Source organism: Giraffa tippelskirchi, chromosome 11 (genome assembly GCF_054371585.1).
Source record: "Giraffa tippelskirchi isolate mGirTip1 chromosome 11, T2T-mGirTip1v1.2.pri, whole genome shotgun sequence".
NCBI classification, from domain to species: Eukaryota; Metazoa; Chordata; class Mammalia; order Artiodactyla; family Giraffidae; genus Giraffa; species Giraffa tippelskirchi.
Window position 1 is genome coordinate 20,428,059 of NC_137285.1, and position 18,525 is coordinate 20,446,583.

At 46.5% G+C, this 18,525-nt stretch overlaps 1 protein-coding gene across 2 annotated transcripts in view; it reads left to right on the forward strand.

Annotated features, from left to right (window-relative positions):
• The window catches only part of DNAH10 (dynein axonemal heavy chain 10), a 156,979-nt gene that overhangs the window by 101,162 nt on the left and 37,292 nt on the right, over window positions 1-18,525 (forward strand). For both annotated transcript variants that reach the window (XM_081540402.1, XM_081540403.1), the window contains 6 exons: window positions 427-598; window positions 3,305-3,508; window positions 4,423-4,503; window positions 8,015-8,212; window positions 8,891-9,052; window positions 12,469-12,643. In XM_081540402.1, the coding sequence (XP_081396528.1) occupies window positions 427-598; window positions 3,305-3,508; window positions 4,423-4,503; window positions 8,015-8,212; window positions 8,891-9,052; window positions 12,469-12,643 (992 nt within the window). The remainder of the gene's footprint in view (window positions 1-426; window positions 599-3,304; window positions 3,509-4,422; window positions 4,504-8,014; window positions 8,213-8,890; window positions 9,053-12,468; window positions 12,644-18,525) is intronic.

An 18,525-nucleotide genomic window follows, 5' to 3' on the forward strand; every position in this document is an offset into this window, starting at 1 on the left:
CGAACCCGCGCCCCCTGCAGTGGAAGCACGGAGTCCTAACCACTGGACTGCCAGGGAAGTCCCATCCAGTTAGTCATCTTAATGACTGAGGCTGTCCTTTTCACCACCCCCACTCCCTTATTTTCTGCCTTGTTCATAATCCACCTGCAGGAGCCTTGTTCCCTGCACACACTCACCTCGCCCATGTGCACACCTGCACAGAACTTCCCCTGTGGTTTGTTTGACAAAAAGGAATGTCAGCTTTCTGTGTCTTGCCTTTCTCACTCAACCGTATTTTGTGAAAATGGCCCAGGTCATCTGTTTCTGTGGTCGCTGGTCCCTCTTTGATGGTGGCTCAGCTGGAAGCTGTCCTCTCCCTCTGCACTTACCTGGAGACCCTCCCTCAGGCCAGGGGTCTCACGGGGATGCTGTGCTCCGTGTCGGCAGGTCTTTGAGATCCTCCTGAGCCGGGGCTACTCCGAGAACAACTTCCGGGAAGACCTGAAGAACCTTTACCTGAAACTTGGCATTGAGAACAAGATGATGATCTTCCTGTTCACAGACGCCCACGTGGCCGAGGAGGGTTTCCTGGAGCTCATCAACAACATGCTCACCTCAGGTACCGGGACGCTGGTCTGACCTGGGGTTGGCTGGTCTCTGCGGCTCAGCTTTCCGTGGAGGCTGTCTGATAAGCATTACCTTTTAAAAGCACTTCCTACCTACACAGGAGGTATTATTCAAGCTCTCACAGGTGGGGAGGAGCCGGCAGGTGCATCCCAGGCTGAGGGTCCAGTGTCTATGGCGGGTGATGCAGGATGCTGACTGATCATGCCTGGTGTACTGTCAGAGCCACTCCCAAACCACGTCCAGACTTAGAATGAACACAAAGGGATTCGCCAAAGGAAAAGAGGGACCTGTGACTAGAAAGCGGGGAATGGACAGGGGCCAGGGAAACAAATAGCAGAACTCCACTTTCCAGTCTGGCACCAAGGAAACCTTCCCCCAGATTTTAGTTCTGGTGCCTTGCTGGTCTCCCTCCTCTGAGAGGCCTCCTTGACCGCGGCAGTTTCCTGTCTCCTGAGTGCCTGGGGCGTCTTACCATCCAGCCTATTTATGTGGCATTTAGCACATGTGTCCTTGGGTTGGCAGTAGACTTTCTGTGCGTGGGTCACAAACTTGTAATCCAGATGTGAATGTCAGTCCTGTTCTCTATCTGTAAACCCAATTGCAGGGCTCGGGGTATATTTTCTTTGGAGACTGAGTGGGGTCCCCGGGGATCTGCACCCCATATGAGGCAGGTCAAATAGGTCTGAAGCCCTTGTGCTTTGCTGCGTCATGAAGACTTTGCATCTCATCCTTGACTCGAATGACAGGGGCGGGGATAATTCTATTCTTTGTTGTGGAGGCTGTTCTGGGTATTATGGGATGTTAGCAGCATTCCTGGTCTCTACTCACTAGATGACATTAGTACCATCCCCAATACACACACACACACTAGACAACCAAAAACGTCTCCAGACATTGCCAGATATCTCTTCAGTTCAGTTCAGTCACTCAGTTGTTCAGTCGCTCTTTGCAACTCCATGGCCTGCAGCACACCAGGCTTCCTTGTCCATCACCAACTCCCAGAGCTTACTTGAACTCTTGTCCAAAGAGTCGGTGATGCCATCCAACCATCTCATCCTCTGTTGTCCCCTTCTCCTCCTGCCCTCAATCTTTCCCAGCATCAGGGTCTTTTCAAATAAGTCAGCTCTTCGCATCAGGTGGCCAAAGTATTGGAGTTTCAGTCTCAGCATCAGTCCTAATGAATATTCAGGACTGATTTCCTTTAGGATTGACTGGTTGGATTTCCTTGCAGTCCAAGGGACTCTCAAGAGTCTTCTCCAACACTACAGTTCAAAAGCATCAATTCTTCGGCGCTCAGCTTTCTTTATAGTCCAACTCTCACATCCATACATAACTACTGGAAAAACCATAGCTTTGAGTAGACGGACCTTTGTTGGCAAAGTAATATCTCTGCTTTTTAATATGCTGTCTAGGTTGGTCATAACTTTTCTCCCAAGGAGTAAGTGTCTTTTAATTTCGTGGCTGCAGTCACCATCTGTAGTGATTTTGGAGCCCCTCCAAATAAAGTCTCTCACTCTTTCCATTGTTTCCCCATTTATTTGCCATGAAGTGATGGGACTGGATGCCATGATCTTAGTTTTCTGAATGTTAAGTTTTAAGCCAACTTTTTCACTCTTCTCTTTCACTTTCATCAAGAGGCTCTTTAGTTCTTCTTCACTTTCTGCCATAAGGGTGGTGTCATCTGCATATCTGAGGTTATTGATATTTCTCCCAGCAATCTTGTTTCCAGCTTGTGTTTCTTCCAGCCCAGCGTTTCTCATGATGTACTCTGCATATAAGTTAAATAAGCAGGGTGACAATATACAGCCTTGATATACTCCTTTCCCGTTTTGTAACCAGTCTGTTGTTCTATGTCCAGTTCTAACTGTTGCTTCTTGACCTGCATACGGATTTCTCAGGAGGCAGGTCAGGTGGTCTGATGTTCCCATCTCTTGAAGAATTTTCCAGTTTGTTGTGATCCACACATCAAAGGCTTTGGCATAGTCAATAAAGCAGAAGTAGACGTTTTTATGGAACTCTCTTGGTTTTTTGATGATCCCACGGATGTTGGCAGTTTGATCTCTGGTTCCTTTGCCTTTTCTAAATCCAGCTTGAACATCTGGAAGTTCACGGTTTATGTACTGTTGAAGCTGAGTTGGAGAATTTTGAGCATTACTTTGCTAGCATGTGAGATGAGTGCAATTATGTGGTAGTTTGAGCATTCTTTGGCATTGCCTTTCTTAGGGATTGGAATGAAAACTGACCTTTTCCAGTCCTGTGGCCACTGCTGAATTTTCCAAATTTGCTGGCATATTGAGTGCAGCACATTCACAGCATCATCTTTTATCTCTTGGAGATATCTCTTGAGGAGGGCAAAATTGTTCCCTTGAGAACTTCTGCTCTGATGTTGAGAACTCCTGTTCTGATGCTCATGTTAACCCGCCCAGGTAAGCAGCAGGCATCTGTTATTTCCATTTCAGGGATGAGGAGACTGAGGCCCAAAGGGATTTGTACACACGGTGAGTGATCCTTGGGTCTCAGAGCCGGGACCCAAGTCCCGCTCTTCAGACTCAGTAGCTACTGCTGTTTGGTGACACTGCGTGTGTTCAGCTGTTCAGGCATGTCTGACTCTTTGCGACCCCATGGACTGTGCGCCTGCCATTTCAGTGCCTCGAGAGGTAACCTGAGACTGAACAAAATGCTAGCCTTTGTTTTCTAGGCATTGTACCCGCGCTTTTCCCAGAAGAGGAAAAGGAGTCTATCCTCAGTCAGATTGGGCCAGAGGCTTTGAAGCAAGGCACGGGCCCAGCCAAGGAGTCCGTGTGGCAGTACTTCGTGAACAAGAGTGCCAACAACCTGCACATCGTCCTGGGCATGTCGCCGGTGGGGGACATCCTGAGGACCCGCTGCAGAAATTTCCCAGGTACCCTGGAGCAGAGCCTGCAAATCCATTCTTCCCCCTCAGTAGGGCACCTGCTTTGGGGGAGAGAGTGACATGCATCTGGAGGCTCCACAGTTCCACCAGCCAAGGTCACTTGACATGGTCATTAGGTTGAAAGTTGAGTCCTGCCGTGTAGGTTGAGCCTGGAGCCGCCACTTAACAATCACCAACCAGCTCTTGTGTTGCGGATGGATGGCTGATGCCCTTCTTTTTTTACTTTAGATTTTCAAAAAAAATTAATTATTGATTTATTTTGGCTGTGCTGTGTCTTTGCGGCAGTGCATGGGTTTCTTTAGTTGTGGTACATGAGGGCTTAGTTGCCCCACGGCTTATGGGATCTAAATTCCCCCACCAGGGATTGAACCCTCCTCCCCTGCATTGGCAGGTGGATTCTTAACCTCTGAACCTTCAGGGAAGTCCTGGCTGATGTCTTTCTGACATGAGGAAAAGCTCACAGCCTCAGCCTTGAGGCCCATAATGTGCACAATATAGCTCTTTGCTCCCTTCTATTTGGGAAAATTCTGGCAGCCTCATGGAAGGAGCAGAAACTGTCCGTAGAATAGGGGGCAGTTTTGCTCCCCAGGGAACACTTGTCAATGCCTGGAGACATTTTTGACTGTCACAATTTGGGTCGGGGGAGCTACGTATAATTGGTATCCAGCTGATAGAGACCAGGTGTTGCCAAACACCCCACAATACACAGACAGCCCCACCACTGAGGATTATCCGATTAAATGTCCATAGTGGTGAGGCTGAGAAACCCTGTTTTTGATCGTTATTTTTTGAACACGTCCATGTCATTCACCAATTTGTTGGGTCCCAAAGACTATATCCATGTTCCCGTGGGTCTCAGAGTGGCAGAGCGATTATCTCTTTTATCTCTCTTTCTTTTCAAGGTCTGGTAAATAACACTGGTATTGACTGGTTCATGCCCTGGCCTCCTCAAGCTCTGCATGCGGTTGCTAAGTCATTTTTAGGTAAGTGGCAGCTAATACCAGGACCACATTAACAGTATGTGTGTGTGCTCAGTCGCTAAGGCGTATCCGATTCTTCCTGACCCCAGGAACTGTAGCCCACCAGGCTCCTCTGTGGCATTCTCCAGGTAAAGATACTATACATTAACGGTATAACAATTTGTTATCCTTTTTCAGACTCTGAATTTTGGTCCAGTAGGTTCCATGGTCACAAATGATGTTTGTCAATGTGTTTTGGTTCATATTGTGTTTTAGTCCAAAGAGACTTCAGGGGAATTACAAAGATAATGAAGGATAAGAATTGATTAGGTATCATAGAAAATAGTGGTCAGCAAACCATGGCCTGCAGGCCGAATTCAGCCCCTTGCTTGTCCTAATAAATGAAGTTTTATTGGAACACATGTAATAAACATACTGTCTATGGCTGCTTTTATGCTACAACCACACAGTTGAGTAATTGCCACAGAGACTGTATGGCCCACACAGCCTAAATATTTACTATTTGGTTCTCTAAAAAATGTTTTTATTGAGTATAGTTTCTTTACAATGTGTTAGTTTCTACTGTAGAGCAAAGTGAATCAGCTATACATATACCTATACATATATCTTCTCTTTTTTGGTCTTCCTTCCTATTTAGGTCACCACAGAGCATTGAATAGAGTTCCCTGAACTATACAGTTGGTTCTTGTGGTTCTTTAGAAAAAATGTGTGCTGACCCCAAGGATGTCTGAAAAACCTTTTGGTAAACTGATTATCCATCAGTGCGGAATTTGCTCTACAGATTCAAACCCCTAAGGCCTTGGTTATTAATTTTAATCTTCAAAATAACAAAGTGTTAGTCACTTAGCCGTGTCTGACTCTTTGTGACCCCATGCACTGTAGCCTGCCAGGCTCTCTGTCCACAGGATTCTCCAGGCAAGAATACTGGAGTGGGTTGCCATTCCCATCTCCAGGGGATCTTCCCAACCCAGGGATCAAACCCATGTCTCCTGCATTGCAGGCAGATTCTTTACCATCTGAGCCACCAGGGAAGCCCTCAAGCCAGTCAATTCATCCTCTGGGAAAAACTTTTTATCTCGACCCAAGTTGAGCAGCTTTATGACACTGGGTGACCTTATAAATAGCTTTAGCCTTATAAATATATATCCAATAAACAAATAACTAGTCCCACTTTACAGACAGATTGCAGTTTTTTGGAGAAGGGGGCTAAGAGAATGAATCTTTTCTGATGATATAACTCAGAGATCAGCAAACTTTTTCTGTAAATGACTAGATGATAAATATTTTCAGCATTGTGCGCCATATGGTCTCTGTTGCAATTACTCAGTTTCACCATTGCATCATGAAAGCGGCCATAGACAATATGTAAGTCAATGGGCATGGCTGTGTGCCAATAAAACTTTATTTACAAAAATGGGCAGTGGGCCAGATTTGTCCTGGGGGCTGTAGTTGCCAGCTCTGATATAGATGTGCCTTAGCTTTCATTGGACTTCCCTTGTGGCTCAGACAGTAAAGAATCTGCCTGCAATGCAGGAGACCCAGGTTCGACCCTGGGTCGGGAAGATCCCCTGAAGGAGGGCATGGCAACCTACTCCAGTATTCTTGCCTGGAGAATCCCATAGACAGAGGATCCTGGCAGGCTACAGTCCATGGGGTCTCATAAAGAGTTGGACACAACTGAGTGACTAACACTTTCACTTTCTTTTCACTTTAGCTTTCATAGGCTTTTTAGCCATCTCTGCATTAGTACTTAGCTGCTTTCAGTATTTAGTGGTTAAGCATCATAAATAATGGTGCATGGAATTTACTTAGAATTTTTCTCTTAGGATATATTCCCGGAATTGGGATGACTGTGCCCAATAAGTATGGATATTTGTGAGGCAAAGCTTTTCATGCATGCTGTAAAACTGGCCCGTGAGCTGTGGTTTGTTGACCCCTGGTATAATTCAAGATCAAATATGCAGAATCTGGATGAATGCCTACTTTTGGTCATACTTCCTTCCTTCATTTTTGAGGTGAAAGTATTTTGTAATCTGTGAGATAGTTCTAGTGATGTGGTTTTGGCACTGGAAGTGTTTATTAATTTTTTTAGCAGACATAGAGGAAGGCCTGAGCTCAGATGCTCAGTCGTGTCTGACTCTTTGTGACCCGTTAGGCTCACCTGTCTGTGGGATTCTCCTGGCAAGAATGCTGGAGTGGGATGCCATTCCCTCCTCCAGGAATCTTTCCAAGCCAGGAATCAAACCTACTTCTCTAATGTCTCTTGCATTGGCAGGTGGGTTCTTTACCACTGGCACCATCTGGGAGGCCCAATAGGAAGACCTACCTTATGCCAAATATGTGTTGGGTACAGGGAATACAGCAGGGGCACTGGGTGAATTTCTCTCCTGGAATCTCAAGCTCCTCTCCCAACACTGTGTTAGCCTTTAGCAAGATAAATCTTCCTACATAGGAAAAGAAAATTGGCTTTCTGTGTTCTTAGAGAAATTGCCAGAGCATAAGTCACTTCAGTTCATTCACTCAGTCGTGTCCAACTCTTTGCGACCCTATGGACTGCAGCACACTAGACTTCCCTGTCCATCACCAACTCTTGGAGCTTGCTCAAACTCATGTCCATCGAGTTGGTGATGCCATCCAACCATCTCATCCTCTGCCATCCCCTTCTCCTCCTACATTCAATCTTTCTCAGCATCAGGATCTTTATCAATGAGTTAGTTTTTTGAATCAGGTGACCAAAGTACTGGAGCTTCAGTTTCAGCATCAGTCCTTCCAATGAATATACGGGACTGATCTCCTTTAGGATTGACTGGTTTGAAAAACCAGAAAAGCCACTGATAAGTGATAACTGCTCTATTCTTTTTTGTTAAAACATTTTTATTTGGTATTTTGTTGTGGTAAAATATATACAAAATTTGCCATTTTAACTATTTTAAATCATTTTAAGTGTGCAATGTTATACTTTTTAATATTCACAATGTTGTGCAATTGGCATCACCATCTATCTCCAGAACCTTTTTCATCTTTAAAACAGAAACTCTGTCCCCATTAAACACTCAATCCCTGTTTTCCCACCCCCAGCCCCACCCTCAACCCCTGGGAACCTCTGATTTACTTTCTGTCACTAATTTGCCAACTCTAGATGGTTCATATAAGGCAAATCATGAAACATGTGTCCTTTTGTGGCTGGCTTCTTTTACTTTGCGTGTTTTCCAGGTTTATCCATGTTGCTGCATGTATCAGAATTTCCTTCTTTAAGGCTGAGTAATACTCCATTTATGGACAGGCCGTATTTTATGCATTCACCCATCTTTTGGTAGACACTTCTGGCTACTGTGAATAGTACTGCTATGAACATTGACGTACAAAAATCTGCCTGTGTCTATCTTTCACCTCGTTTGGGAATGTACTTGGGGGTGGAATTGTTGGGTCACATGGGAATTCCATGTTTAACTCTTTGAGGAACTGCTTGTCTCCTTTCTTTGTGAACCACCCTTTCCCACTCCTTCCTCTTCAGGGACTAATCAGATGATCCCAGCAGAAAATATAGAAGATCTGGTAGAACATGTTGTTTTGGTCCACGAATCCGTGGGTGAATTTAGCAAACAATTCCTACAGAAACTGAGGCGCTGCAACTATGTAACTCCCAAGAACTACCTGGATTTTATTAACACATATGCAAAATTACTGGATGAGAAAACTCAGTATAACATAGGTAAGACTTGGGAGGGGGCCGGGACGATTCATAGAAATTGTTATTCCTTACAAGCCAGGATCCAAGTGCTGATGTTTTCCTTAAGCAGATGTTTTCTTAGCAAGATTGAGCATACTTGGGACTGAGGCAAAGCTGAAAAGCACATGTTGGATTTTGCAGCTCAAAATGATGTGTGGGTGGACAGAGCCCTCGCATGCATTTATTTTTGTTTTCTTGTGTTGGGCCATGCACTCTAAGCTCTAAATTTGCATTCCATTAGAGATACTGTTTAATGAGAGCAAGCATTTCTCTGTTGGAAAACTTTAAAAAAAAAATTCTCTGGTTCTGGCTGTTGGTCAAACGAAGCACTGTTTTCAGAAATATATTCATTTTGGAAGTCAAAGTGTTAGTTGCTCAGTCACATCTGACTGTTTTGGAACCCCAAGGACTGTAGTCCACCAGGCTCCTCTGTCCATGGCATTCTCCAGGCAAGAATACTGGAGTGGGTTGCCATTCAGAGATGCCACCCCCAAAATGGCAATGGAGGTGCTGAGAGATGCTTGACATCTCATGAAGATGATTTTATTTTATTTTTTTTCCTGTGATCCCAAGTTGGGTGAATCTCATTGCATTGTGTGTAGTTGGGTGTGTTGAGAACAGAGCCCCCTCAAGGTGAATACCTGTGTTCCCTTTCCTCAGCTCAGTGCAAGCGTCTGGAGGGAGGCCTGGACAAGCTGAAGGAGGCCACCATCCAGCTGGATGAGCTGAACCAGAAGCTGGCCGAGCAGAAGATCGTGCTGGCGGAGAAGTCGGCTGCCTGCGAGGCCCTACTGGAGGAGATCGCCACAAATACGGCCATAGGTGAGTGTGGGGCCAGCTCTGGGGATCTAGACTGCCCCCTTCCCACCAAAAAACCTCCAAACAGGACAGGCCTCCATTGCATGACAGCCCTGGGAAGCCACTTGTAGGAACTGGCATGCTTTGACGTACACATTGCTATTTTTTTTGAAGATTTATTTTTTTATTCTTATTTTTTGGCTGCACTGGGTCTTCACTATGGCACACGGGCTTTCTCCAGTTGTGGTTCGTGGGCCTAGCTGCCCTGCAACATGTAGGATCTTAGTTCCTCGACCAGGGATCAAACCCACATCCCCTGCATTGGAAGGCAGACTCTGAACCACTGGACCACCATGGAAGTCTCAAACTGGGTGCTTTAAAACAGAGACATTTATTTATTCTCACTGTTTTGGAGGATAGAAGTCTGAAGTGAAGGTCTTGGCAGGACCCTGCTCCCTCCAAAGGCTCCGGGGAGGACCCTTCCCGGCCTCTTCCAGCTTGTAGCAGTGGCCAGAAGTCCTGAGTGTTCTTTGGCTTGTGGTCGCATTCCTCCAGTCTCTGCCTCCACCATCACGTGACTTTTCCTCCACTGCGTCTCCGTGTCTTCACATGGCCTTCTTATAAGGACACAGTTGTTGGATTTAGGATCTACGCTAACCCAGTATGACCTTGTGTTAACTAATTATATCTACAAAGACTCTCCTTCCAAATAAGGTGACATTCTGTGGTTCTGAGTGGCCATGGATTTTTGTGGGGGCACTATTCAAGCTGGTACACCGACTCCAAGCCAAGCTTTGTTCTAAATGTGGGGTCACAGCCCCTGGAAAGAAGCTTACATTCTAGTGAGTGGAGCCCATTCATGAGCCAAGAATCAGATGAAATTTCAGATTGTGGTTAGTGTCACAAATAAACCAAGATAAAATAAAGCAAATAAACAGAGTGATGAAACTGAGAGTGACCTGGGGGGAGGGTGACTTTTGGGCTGGGCTGAATGAACGTATAGAGGAAAGCAACAGAATGGGAAAGACTAGAGATCTATTTAAGAAAATTAGCAATACCAAGGGAACATTTCAAGCAAAGATGGGCTCAATAAAGGACAGAAATGGTATGGACCCAACAGAAGCAGAAGATGTTAAGAAGCGGTGGCAAGAATGCACAGAAGAACTGTACAAAAAAGATTTTCATGACCCTATTTGGGTGATCACAATGGTGTGATCACTCACCTAGAGCCAGACATCCTGGAATGGGAAGTCATGTGGGCCTTAGGAAGCATCACTACGAACAAAGCTAGTGGAGGTGATGGAATTCCAGTTGAGCTATTTCAAATCCTGAAAGATGATGCTGTGAAAGTGCTGCACTCAATATGCTAGCAAATCTGGAAAACTCAGCAGTGGCCACAGGACTGGAAAAGGTCAGTTTTCATTCCAATCCCTAAGAAAGGCAATGCCAAAGAATGCTCAAACTACTGCACAATTGCACTCATCTCACACGCTAGTAAAGTAATGCTCAAAATTCTCCAACCCAGGCTTCAACAGTACATGAACCATGAACTTCCAGATGTTCAAGCTGGATTTAGAAAAGGCACAGGAATAAGAGATCAAAATGCCAACATCCGCTGGATCATCGAAAAAGCAAGAAAGTTCCAGAAAAACGTCTACTTCTGCTTTATTGACTATGCCAAAGCCTTTGACTGTGTGGATCACAACAAACTGGAAAATTCTTCAAGAGATGGGAATACCAGACCACCTGACCTGCCTCCTGAGAAATCTGTATGCTGGTCAAGGAGCAACAGTTAGAACTGGACATGGAACAACAGACTGGTTCCAAAATGGGAAAGGAGTACATCAAGGCTGTATATTTGTCACCCTGCTTATTTAACTTATATGCAGAGTACATTATTTGAAATGCTGGGCTGGATGAAGCACAAGCTGGAATCAAGATGACTGGGAGAAATATCAATAACCTCAGATATGCAGATGACACCACCCTTATGGCAGAAATTGAAGAAGTACTAAAGAGCCTCTTGTTGAAAGTGAAAGAGAAGAGTGAAAAAGTTGCCTTAAAACTCAGCATTCAGAAAACTAAGATCATGGCATCCAGTCCCATCACTTCATGGCAAATAGATGGGAAAACAGTGGAAACAGTGTCAGACTTTATTTTTTTGGGCTCCAAAATCACTGCAGATGGTGACTGCAGCCATGAAATTAAAAGATGCTTACTCCTTGGCAGGAAAGTTATAACCAACCTAGACAGCATATTAAAAATCAGAGACATTACTTTGCCAACAAAGGTCCGTCTAGTCAAGGCTATGGTTTTTCCAGTAGTCATGTATAGATGTGAGAGTTGGACGGTGAAGAAAGCTGAGTGCCGCAGAATTGATGCTTTTGAACTGTGGTGTTGGAGAAGACTCTTGAGAGTCCCTTGGACTGCAAGGAAATCCAACCAGTCCTTCCTAAAGGAGATCAGTCCTGGGTGTTCATTGGAAGGACTGATGTTGAAGCTGAAACTCCAATACTTTGGCTACCTGATGGAAAGAGCTGACTCATTTGAAAAGACCCTGATGCTGGGAAAGATTGAGGGCAGGAGGAGAAGGGGACAACAGAGGATGAGATGGCTGCATGGCATCACTGACTCAATGGACATGAGTTTGGGTAAACTCTGGGAGTTGGTGTTGGATAGGGAGGCCTGGCGTGTTGTAGTCCATGGAGTCACAAAGAGTCGGACATGACTGAGCGACTGAACTGACTGACTGAATGGACATAGGAAAAGCTGACGAAGAGGCAGAGAGATCTCAGTAAGCCAGAAAAACTTCGAGGGCAGCCCTGGTGTCCTCAGCTAACAGTGGCCAAGCAGGGTTGGGGTTGTCTCGTGGGATGGAGTGGGCGGGAGACATAGGTGGGCTAGTCAGGGAGGGTCAAGGTTGCAGCAGCTCTCCCGGTGTTAGGGACCCCAGGGACCGTGAGAACACTGGTCCCACTGGGAACACCCAAGGCTACCATATTGGCCAAAGCTCATTTGACCCCCTCCTCCCAGTGCCATTTTTAAAAAAAATTATTTTTTAAATTTATTTTTTGTTGCACTCGATCTTTGTTGCTGCAGCCGAGCTTTCTCTAGTTGCAGCAGGTGTGAGCTACTCTTTAGTTGCGGTGTGCAGGCTTCTCGTTATGGTGGCTTCTCTTGTTGTGGAGCACAAGCTCTAGGCACGAGGGCTTCAGTAGTTGTGGCGCATGGGTTTAGCTGCTCTGCGGAGGCACATGGGATCTTAGTTCCAGACCAGGGACCAAACCTGTGTCTCCTGCATTAGCAGGCCGATTCCTACCCACTGCACCACCAGAGAAGTCCCAGGGCCCACCTTTGAGGGCTGTGCCGCTTTGGCTCAGGAGCAGTGGTCCATCCTCCCTGCCTTCGGTGGCTTCATCTCCCTCCCTCTCCCCCCACAGCGGAGGAAAAGAAGAAGCTGGCAGAGGAAAAAGCCATGGAGATAGAAGAGCAAAACAAGATTATCGCGGTGGAGAAGACGGAGGCCGAGACCGCCCTAGCCGAGGTCATGCCCATCCTGGAGGCCGCCAAACTGGAGCTGCAGAAGCTGGACAAGTCGGATGTGACTGAGATCAGGTAAAGGCTGGCCATCCCCAAGAGTGCTTGGCCACCAGCGTCACCCCTGACAGCAATGACAACATAATCATGGCGGTTTGGCATTTCTGTGCCTCCCACTTTCCATGGTGGGGACTGTCATTGTCTTCATTTGCAGATGAGGGTCCTCAAGCCCAGAGAGGTGAGCTGACTCAGCCCACTGGCCTTGAACCCTGGCCACTCACGGAAGTAGATTGGGTTCCAGAAGGGGCTGGTGGGAGAGGTGGAGCCTTGTAAATCAGTCCTCTTTAGGAGAACATGATTGGGTGTCTGTCCTGAAAGAGGCAGGGCCCTGGATGCAGGCCCGGTGTGCCAAAGGCTGAGAGCAGATGGAAGATGCCCTCATCCATTTCTAGACACATGATGGACTTTTAGAGGTGGGAAGGGTGTTTTTTTTTTGGCTGCACCTGCGTGGCTTGTAGGATCTTAGCTCCCCAACCAGGGATTGAACCTAGGCCCAGGCAGTGAGAGCGGTGAACCTTAACCACTGGACTGCCAGGGAATCCCCGGGAGAGTGAGTCTTTATTGTGGCCCCCAGCCACTCTGAAAATCAATGTGTGAAATGACTCCAACCCCTGCAGCCAGAGGGCTCATTTGCTGTCCAGAAGGGGGACCTGGTATGGCGTTTTCTTCCTTCCCACCATGGGGCCCTGTTTCCGTAGGGTTTCGTTAGTGGATCTCAGTGGTAAGTTTGGCAGCACCAGTGAAGCCAGGAAGAAACAGCGTCCTGCCTGCCCCACCCCATTCCCTATCTTCGTGCTGCGTGGTCCCACTCGTGTGTCCCCGAGTTAAGAGCCTCGGCTCTCTCCTCTCCTTACTCGCCATCATGTCCTCGTTTTCAGAAGGGGCGTTGTCCTTCTGGCTGCACCATCAGTGAGAGAGACTCCTGTTTCCAGGCTGGACGCTGACCTGTGTTTCGTGTGCCTGGTGGGATGTGCTGCTTCTCTGAGCTCCTCTCTTCCTAAGGGCCATGTGGCGGCCCTTGTCCATGGCCGTGCTCTGCTTGATGGCTCTTGCCTGGAAAACCCCATGGACAGAGAGAGGAGCCTGGCAGGCTACAGTCCATGTGAAGCACATGGATGCAAACAGAACATTCAGCTCGTTCCAGAGCAGGAAGCCCAAGTGACTCCTGGGCAGGGGTTGGGGGGTGGGGTGGGGTGATCTAGAGATAGTGCTGCAGTTAGCATGAGGTCCTGATTTCAGAGGTTTGCAGTGTGATTGCAACGAAGGTACAGGATGGATGTTTCATAATTTTATTTATTTGGTTTTGGCTGTGCTGGGTCTTTGTTGCTGCACACGGGCTTTCTCTATTTGCGGCAGGTGAGGACCACTCTCTAGCTGTGATGTGCAGGCTTCTCATTGCCATGGCTTCTCTTGTTGTGGAGCAGGGCTCTAGGGCAAGCAGGCTTCAGTAGTTGCAACACGTGGGCTCGGTAGTTGCAGCTCCTGGTCTCTGGAGCACAGGCTCAATAGTTGTGGTGCATGGGCTTAGTTCCTCAGTGACATGTGGGATCTTCCTGGACCAGAGATTGAACCCACAACTCCTGCATTAGCAGATGGATTCTTTACCACTGAGCCACCTAGGAAGCCCCAGGATGGATGTTTTAAAACTGCAATAGCATGTGTTTGAAGTTTAGACTGAGTTGTGAGAGAGACCATGAATATGTGCATTTTCAAGGGAAACATCCAACCACTGGTTAAATGGATTTGGGGCTCTGCTCTGCCTGGTGGCTCAGATGGTAAAGAATCCGCCTCCCAATGCAGGAGATAGATTTGATGCCTGGGTTGGGGAGATCCCCTGGTGAAGAAAATGGCAACCCGCTCCAGTATTCTTGCCTGGGAAATCCCATGGACAGAGGAGCCTGGTGGGCTATAGTCCATGGGGTCGCAAAGAGTTGGATACAACTTAGTGGCTAAACATCAACAACAACAACAACAACTCAGGTCAGCAGCATAAAAACATTCTGAGGACAGAGTTGAGAAGGCTCTTTGAGGGGGATTTATCTGGAAGGAGGAGGAGGTTGTGAATCCCCTCAACAATCCAAGGGGCTGGTGAGAGGGGGTTTCCATGGGACCACATAGAGAGCTTGATACGTGTCCCCTGTGGTTAGACGGGATGCCTGTATCACCCCTGAGATAGTAAAAGCCGCCTATGGCCTAAAAGGAGTAATTTTTTAAAATGTAGTTATTGGAACAGGTGATTTGTTCACACGTGGCTTTGCTTCTTCCCAGCTGTGTGACCTTTGGCAAGTCACCTAACCTCTCTGTGCTGGAGTTTCCTCATTTGTAAAATGCAGATGATAATCACTGTCCCCACAGCCTCAGGGTGGTTGAAAATGAAAGTGAAAGTCACTCAGTTGTGTCCGACTCTGTGACTTCCAGGCCAGAATGCTGGAGTGGGTAGCCTTTCCCTTCTCCAAGGGATCTTCCCAAACCAAGGGTTGAACTCAGGTCTCCCACATTGCGGGCAGATTCTTTACCAGTTGAGCCACAAGGGAAGCCCAAGAATACTGGAGTGGGTAGCCTTTCCCTTCTCCAAAGGATCTTTCCAACCCAGGAATCGAACTGGGGTCTCCTGAATTGCAGGCAGATTCTTTACCAACTGAGCTATCAGGAAAGCCCTGAAGCTCAGGATGGGTATGAGGGTCCAATGAGCTATTATGTAAAGATCTCTCAGAACTGGGTTGAGCACGGGGTCAGTGCCACGTATACATCAGCTAGGTCCTGGTTCCAACATCAAAATGACATGCCATGAAAAGCCCCCTCTGACCTGCTCCTCATCAGCTTAGTTCCCCTCCCCCTATAGGACAGAGAACTATGGTATGATTATGTATATCTCATATACATTTCCCATATATCCATCCAGAGAGATGATTGGTTTTCTTTTGGCCACATCCCACGACATGCAGGATCTTAGTTCCCTGACCAGGATTGAACCTATGCCCCCTGCAGTGGAAGCTTGGAACCCTAACCAACAGGACCGCTAGGGAAGTCCCATCCAGAGTTTTTGCACATGCTCAAGGCAACCAGATGTACCAGTGTCTCTTCAGTGCCTGACGTTGAGCTCTAAGGGTTGTAGAACAAGGGATACCCATATATTCTCTTTTCTTTCCTTTTAAAATATAATTGGTAATACACATCATTTTCTGCATCTTGGCTTTTTCCATTAACAAGACATTTTGAAGATCTTTTGCATGTTGATGTATGGGAACCTTCTCATTACTTAACAATAAGCCATCACATACCTTTGGATGGCTGTACCATCATTTATTTAATCAGCCCCAATTTATGAATTTTTACCTTATTTCCAGTTTTTTTGCCTTTCCAAACAATGTGGCAAAGAATAAGGCTTACTTCACTATGCCCATGTCCACTGGAAGGATACACCTTCAGAAGTGGAATTGCTGGGTGCAAAGTTGTGTGTGTTTTCGTCCATGAGTGCATGCTCAGTCGCTCAGTCATATTGACCCTTTGCAACCCCATGAACTGTAGCCCTCCAGGCTCCTGTGTCCATGGGATTATCCCAGACAAGAATACTGGAGTAAGTTGCCATTTCCTCCTCCGGGTTTATGTCTATAGCTGTTGCTTAATGCGCTCCATAGTTGTGGAACCGATTTGCACTCCCATTGGCAGTACACGCGAGTGCCTACTTTTTCATGGCCTCACCAACAGAGGGCACGACTAAACACTTGGGGTTTTGATCACTTACAGATGAACAATGATACTTGTGTAGTTCTAATGTGCATCTCCCTTTTGATGAGAGAAATTGCTTTTTTTTTTTTAATATGTGAAAAACGTGTGTAAGAGTCTGTATAGTTTGTTTTCTGTGAACTCTTTATGTGCTTTGTCCATTTGTTGAATTGTTTTTGTTGCTGTTGCTTTTCTTTCTTTTTGCTTCCCTTACCCATTTCCAGGGGCTTTTTATATTAATAGTGAGATTAGCTTTTTATGTGTGATGTGAGTTGCAAATAATTTTCCCAGTTTGTCATCAGCCAGTTGACTTTAAAAACAAAATTGCGTTTGATGTGGATCATGTTTAGAGTCTTTATTGAGTTCGTTACAATATTGCTTCTGTTTTCTGTTTTGGTTTCTTGGCTGAGAGGCATGTGGGCTCTCAGCTCCCTAACTAGGGGTCAGACGCCCACCTCCTGCATGGGAAGGCAAAGTCTTAACCACTGGACCACCAGGGAAGTCTCAGCCATTTGACTTTGTTTAGGTAGTTTGTGTGTGTGTTTGTGTTTGCTGTGTACAAATTTTTATTTTTATGAGGCAGATTTTAGTGATATTTCATTTTGTGGCTTTTTGCTATGACTTCATATTTAAAAGGCCTTGCAACTGGAAGACTGTAAAGTAATCTCCCCATGGTTTCATCCTATACTTTTATAGTTTAGTTGTTTACCTTTAAATCTTTGATCTCTTTGGGATTTTTTCCTAGGATTTAATAAGTTTGGATCCAGATGACTACAATCTGGCTTTGTTTAGGCCATTTAGATGTTAAGGGTGATGAGCCAGCACTTAGGTCTTGACATTCCCTAATCCTTTAATTCTTTAAAGAGCACTTCCTCTCTGTAATGCTCAATCCCCTTTGCAGAAATCATTAAATGTTAAGGCAGGAAGATTAGGAGTAATGAAGATTAGTAGTGGATGTTTCTCTCCCTTTGTTACTGGCCTGAGACTTTGCTTTTCTTCCTTTTCTTCATTCAGTACCATCGGGTGCCTACTGCCTGCCCACCCTGTGCTGACATGGGGGCTGAGAGACAGCGAGCCAGCCTAGGGGGTCTTTACCACATGGACCCCCCAGGGAGGGAGGCACGAGTGTGCACATGGGAATCGCGTGAACAATAAAATTACCCAGGAAGAGGTCAGGGAGGCAGGGTTTTGGTTGCTATGACTTTGGATAATGGGGGACCCGATCTAGTCTAAGGGATCAGGAAAGGTGAACCCCAGGAAGTGATATTTAAACGAGACATGGGATGGAGGGTAGAGGAGGGCTGGAAGGAGTATGGCTTGAGGGAAAAGCAAAGACAGTGTCTGGGGTAGAGTGAAGGGAGGTGGGGAATAAAGCTTGTAAGTGGTGTTCTCCTCCAGGGAAGGCAGCATGACTTCACCTCCATCTATCTGTCTCTCCCTGAGTTTCTTTCTTTCTTTTAAGATTTATTTATTTACTGGCTGTGCTGGGTCTTCCTTGGTGCACTTGGGCTTTCTCTACTTGCGGTAAACAGGGGCTTCTCATTACAGGGGCTTCTCTCAATGTGGAGCACGGGCTCCAGGGCATGTGGGCCTCAGTAGCTGCAGCATGTGGGCTCAGTAGTTGCGGCTCCGGGGCTCAGTTGCTCTGAGGCATGTGGGATCTTCCCAGACCAGGGATTGAACTGGTGTCCCTTGCAATACAAGGCAGATTCTTAACCACTGGACCATCAGGGAAGCCCACCCTGAGTTTCTGTTGTGGTAGAAGAAAGGAGTCAGATGAATCAGAAACACTTTCATTTCTCAGACTTGTGATCTTACTTTTTCCCCTGTTTTTATACCATTTTATATAGCTCATAAAACAGTGTTTGGTAACCTTACTATTGCGAACTCCTTGGTTACCTGGCACGCCACAACACTGTGTTCTGGATAAGTGAGGTTCCTGGGACCGGTTCATAAACTGATCCCAGAGCACTTCCCTTTCATAGATTCAAAGGCTTTGGGGGCTCCAAGTTTCCGGTTCTGCTTCCCCATTTTACAGATGAGAAAGCTGAGAACCTGGGACCAGTCCAAATGGCTCAGGACGCTGCCCCGAGGCACTTTCCCACTTGCGTCTGAGAACATCTCACTGACCCCCTCCTCCTCAGATTATTCAGAGAGCAGTGGCCAGGGCCTGG